General features: G+C 37.4%; 1 protein-coding gene across 1 annotated transcript; it reads left to right on the forward strand.

Annotated features, from left to right (window-relative positions):
- Window positions 1–228: 228 nt before the first annotated feature.
- On the forward strand, window positions 229–1,317 carry LOC115021069 (fucolectin-like). Its single transcript, XM_029451198.1, has 3 exons — window positions 229–307; window positions 613–895; window positions 1,117–1,317. Exons 1-3 carry the CDS (start codon window positions 229–231, stop codon window positions 1,295–1,297), a joined length of 543 nt encoding a protein of 180 aa, XP_029307058.1. The 3' UTR covers window positions 1,298–1,317.
- The last annotated feature ends 4,302 nt before the right edge of the window (window positions 1,318–5,619 follow it).

A 5,619-nucleotide genomic window follows, 5' to 3' on the forward strand; every position in this document is an offset into this window, starting at 1 on the left:
GCCCAGACAATAAGTAGACACTTGACACCTGGATCCCTTGAGATGTGCGGTGCAAAAAAAAAGTATGCAGAAACAGGTCAATTTAGGCATGTGTGTATATATAGATGGCATGAGGTGGAGTTCAGGCCTGGCTTACTTCCTGATCTTTACATTTGTCAAGTAAATTATTATTTCAAAAATGTATGTACAGTATGTGTGTGGAAATCTAAGCAATAACATTACCTGAGTATGAACTTGCTCCACAGAATGAAGAATCTAGCTGTGGTCTTTGTCTTGTTGGCTGTTCTCGGACAGACCTGTGGCAGTGGTGAGATTATTCGTTTAATTGGTTCAATCAAATTATTAATATTTCCTCAATGATTTCCAACTGTCGTATTTAGTAGGCATGTGTATTATGTGTTTTCAATATCACATTTCATGACTAAACACTACTCTAACGTGTGATTACCATAACAAGTGTCCAATAGATGATTTGAACAGATGGTCACAGTAAAGGTTTAATAGAATGTGCTTACTTCATACTCTTTGGAAGCTTTGGTCAGATCAACACAGGTAAAACTTCGGTGCCTTCCTCAAACTATTTTTAATAACACATGTTGTGACTTTGTCCAGGTTCAAATCTTGCTCTATTTGGAAAAGCCAGTCAGTCCTCCACTTACTATGGTGCATCACCTCAAAGAGCCATTGATGGAAATACTGAAGGCACATATGGAAAGGGATCCTGCTCTTGCACAAGGAGACAAACAAATCCATGGTGGAGAGTAGACCTTGGAAAGACATATAAGATCGACACTGTCACCATCACCAACAGAAAAGATTGTTGCTCTGGTAGGCTAAATGGTGCTGAGATTCACATTGGAGATACCCTTGTTGCTAGCGGCAACGCCAATCCCAGGTAACTGTATAATATTATATTTGAACTGTATACGTTGGTTGTGAAAGTTACAGGAAATGAGTGAACTCGATCACTACAAAATGTCCTAAAAGAAATCCATATGTTATGTTTCACCACATAGCGTCAGCAGTATCTAAATAGAACTACTGGTGAAATCTATGCAGAGTTTTTGCCAGATAGCAGCTTTACTCATGATTCTGTTTTCTTTTGTTTTTCATCAGATGTGCTGTTATTCGTTCCATAGGACCTAGAAAATCCAAAACCTTTAAGTGCAATGGAATGGAAGGCCGTTATGTAAACATTGTGATCCCTCGAAAAAGGCGATATCAATACCTGACACTGTGCGAGGTGGAAGTCACTGGGACAGCCTCAGAGGAGACTGATGAATATGCCTGCAATTGATACTGAAATAATTCCTCATATTCCTGTCCACATCATTTTAAAGCTAATCAATGCATGTTTCTGCTTATTTTACCTCTTTACAATATTTAAACATATGCTGAATTACCATTGAAGAAAAGTTTAATTGATGTAAATTAAACACATTGTTAGGCCACTTTCTGCAAGAGGTTTGTTGCTTTAGAGTACCAGGATTTGCAAGTGTTGTTGCTGTTGAACAGTTGTCTGAGGTCCTCTTGTATGATATTAATTAAGCTTTTTCTAGTCTTAGCGACTACTCAAAGCTCTTTACAACACAAGCCAGCATTAACCCATTCACATAAGGTGCAGCTGCTCATCAGGAGTGAAAAACATTCACACGCACACTCACACATTGTTGTTTTTCAGAAATAAATATCCGTGTGTGACTGTTAGTGCTACATTCATCTGTGCAGCTGACTGCTGTTAACAAGGCATATAATGTATCTGGACATAGAGTAAATGACTGTACAACAACACACCAGGACAAATTGACACAATGGTTGTTCATTTGAATTGGTACAATGATTTTAAGAAAAAGAAAGACACATCTAACAAATAATTATGTTTGACACAGACAGTGTTTCACAAAGTTTTCCCTGACTCAACAACTCCCCTGTCAACTGTCTCCCCAGGTGACAAAGGAGGATATTGTGTTTACTCTTAACTGTATTTGTGAAATTTGACATGTTTAATTTTGATAAATTCAATTGGTGACTAATTCAGCTTGTGATCCTGTGCCACTATTCACCTGAGAAAAAGCAGCAACATAGCTCTCAAAGCTGCAACAGTTTAGCATCATTTGTTCTTGTTTCATACTTTTGATTCACTATCTACTTCATTTGCAAAATAAAAGTTTTTTTAAACGCCATTCATCTCTGTTTTTGTTTTCTACAACAAAACAATGCTCATTGTGTGCGTGTCCAGATTGGCTCTCTATTGAAATGGGTATAATTTATGGGTATTAAAAGCATGTACAGACAAAAACAACATGGTAGCTGAAAGAGCTATAAATGTATTGTTTTCCTTACATCTTGAGAAGAAACAGTAAAACTGCAAGAGTCAAGTATCATGTAGGCTTAAGTTTGATGGATCGTCACATACATAATTTCCAACCTTGTGACCTCAAAAATATATAAGTATACTGCAACATCACTTTTATGTTAAATACTTTTAATTTTACTTTTAATTCTCAGTAAAGAATTAAAAATGCTTCACCCCTCTGGTTTGAACTTGTGTGAATCTCTGGCATCGACAAATATTCATCAGTCTTCTTTCATTCATAATTTATTTTGTCCTTTTCCCTTAAAGAGCCAGTGCACACCACTGTCGTCTCGATGGTGATTCACGTCGGTGCTTGAAAGAGAAACTCGATGTGGCAGAGTTTACAAAATGCATGTCCCTGTCCTTTAAAACTTTCCGTAAGAAACAGAAAATGTTTTTTCATTGTATTCTGACATTTGCTTGAGTATTTCTTTCTCTGAATACTCAGCATTTTTCTCTCCATCTCTTACTTACTGAGAAAGATGGGGCGCAAAGATGGGGCGCACCTTCAATGGTGAAGGTGTGAAAATGTGTCGTAAATTGGACGTCCCTCTCCTTCAAAACTTTCCGTAAGAAACAGAAATCTTCTGGGAAAATAGGGAATGATGGCAAGTATGGTCACATGTCTGTAATCATAGACAGTTGAACACCACCACAAACTACCTTTTACATTTTGATTCTCAAATACAGACTGTGCAACATTCAGTAAGCTACTGTTATTTAGCACTCACAAAGTATATCATATGGGCATCACTGACAGCAACACCTGCACACACTGTCCGACTGCAATAAACAACCACTTTCATGCATTCTGGCTATGCAAACCAGTTGGGCGGTTTTAGTAGGAGGTCATGGGAAAGCTCAACCTCAGCACCCCTCTCTCCCCTTCCATGTCTCTGTTGCTCTCATGCAATCCCGCAACATCTCTAAACGTTCATCATAATATCATTACCTGTGGCCAAGAAAACCATATCACTCAACTGGAAAGACAGAACGAAAGTATCAATCAACCAGCTCAATCAGTTAACAGACCACTCAAACCTAGCTTTTGCTCAAAGCAGCCCTAAAGGACAATTTGATTCCATTGGACAACACCTGGTCTCCTTTCGTGCAGTTAATCCAGAACTGATTTCACTCAACACCCCTCACTCACTCAAATCATCCCTACCCCAATGCTACAACTCATAATAACATTCCCTACAATATGCTTGCTCAACACTACCCATCATGACTGGTACCTTGCGCCCCCCCCCCCCTCCCCTTTCTTTGTTTCTTTCTTTCTCATGTCTAAGTTCCTGTTCACATATTGCATTAACATGCCTCTTGGGTAATCCGATCACAAGTGGAATGCTCTTAGACCTTCAGTTCACACCTGAGTGAGTCTCCACATGTGTCTCGATTGAACACCGCTTTGTATTCAAATGAACATGTACATCATTTCCGTTTCCAAATTGTCGGGAGGTAGCAAATAATTCCCGTGCCTACTCTGCCAGATAAAAATAATAAGAAGAAATCAAAACAATACACACACATTTGTAATATATATCTTGGCTTTTTAAAATGTTCAAACGTCATGGACAAAGTCACCTTAGGCAATTTGATAACAAACTTGAAATGAGAAGGAGAAACAAAAGGAGATGTTGATAACAAATTTAAAAGCCAAACAACTAAAAAGAGTATTATGATGAACAAATCGCAGAGGATAGCACTTAAAAACATGACTAAAAACATTTATTTCCTTAGGGGTCATAGGCGGAAAAGACAAACACAATACAAACTTACAAAATACTAGTCACCCTTGCAACTCCACGGCCATGGTTCAAACTCCCTCCCTTACAAGTGAACCATCAACACTGTCCATAAAGCCGCCTTCACTATTGTAACTTTTGTTTTGCCTGTATTACTTTTGCATCTTTACCGGATACTAATAAGGTTGAGTCATCTACGTAAAGCATAATTTCAGATGTGACTGTTGCCAGCGTATCACTAACATAAATTAATAACATCAATGATTCCAAAATGGAGCGCTGTGTACCCTACATGTGACCCCCATAACTGTGAACATGGCCTCAACAACTTTACACTTGTGATCTGATGGCTCAACACACATTTTAAAACCAACTGTTAACAGAGTCTTAATGTTTTATAAATACTTTAGTCTTGTAAATATTTATGTTATCCACCTGCGATAAAGAATAATACAAAATATGAAACATATGTATGCTTACATTTATTTATCTTGAAACAGGTTTTTGTTTCTGTTTTCTTTCATTATTATTTTTTATTGAATGTATGACATTTTATTTGTATCAGATATATCATATGCCTTGCACCAGAACTCATGTACTGTATGTAGTTTTGAATTGCCTCTACTATTTCTCACACACTTCGACTGTTACTTCAGCAAACACAGGGTATGCCCTCTGAGAAAACATAACCTTCAATATCGCATGGTTACCTTGGAATATGATACAAAAACAACAATTATTATTTGACATGGGTGTTTATTATTTAAATATTTGTCAAACATGCTCTGCACAAAAGATACAATAATTGAGATCGCGGCTGTTTCCAGGGTGCTGAAGAGCTTCCAGGTAGGTATTTTACCCATCAACTTTATTCTTCTAACTTTATTGTACCACTTTACATTACAGCAATGACAAGGTAATAATCTTGAATGTGTAAAAAAAAAAAAATCATCTTTATGATGTGTATGTGCATCAGAGCTAGGTCGAAGAGTTTAGTGAGATGATCTTTAACAATATGATAATGATACAATGCTGCTTTGCATATTTCAGTACGAAGCAAGAGAGAAAGAAAAAGTTTGACAAAATGGCTCAATATGGTGGAAATAGTCAAATCTACAATTTTGAAGCCAGGGCTCTAGTTCGAAAGCCAGATATACTATAATGCATGATGTTTAATGGGTTTCAATAGGGACATTTTTGTCCTTAAGGGTCTGGCTGTTGATATTTGGGATTTATGGTTTACATAGACTAATTATATGAGCTCAGGTTGAACATCCAACATTTGAAAGAAAAATGCCATATGCATTCACACAGCCAAAATGATCAAACAATCAATAGTAAAAAGGCCAAAAATATGCTTAGTGAGGCACAAGGGTTAAAGCCTGACTTGACCGAGGACAGGAAACTGAGGAGCTGTCTCAAAAGGGCATGCAGGTTTTTACATCTTTGTCAATAACTTTTTCTCTTTCTGTGAAAATGTGTCAAAAATCTCCTGGGAGAATAGGGAGTGTTGGC

Source organism: Cottoperca gobio, chromosome 16, assembly GCF_900634415.1.
Source record: "Cottoperca gobio chromosome 16, fCotGob3.1, whole genome shotgun sequence".
Classification (NCBI taxonomy): domain Eukaryota; kingdom Metazoa; phylum Chordata; class Actinopteri; order Perciformes; family Bovichtidae; genus Cottoperca; species Cottoperca gobio.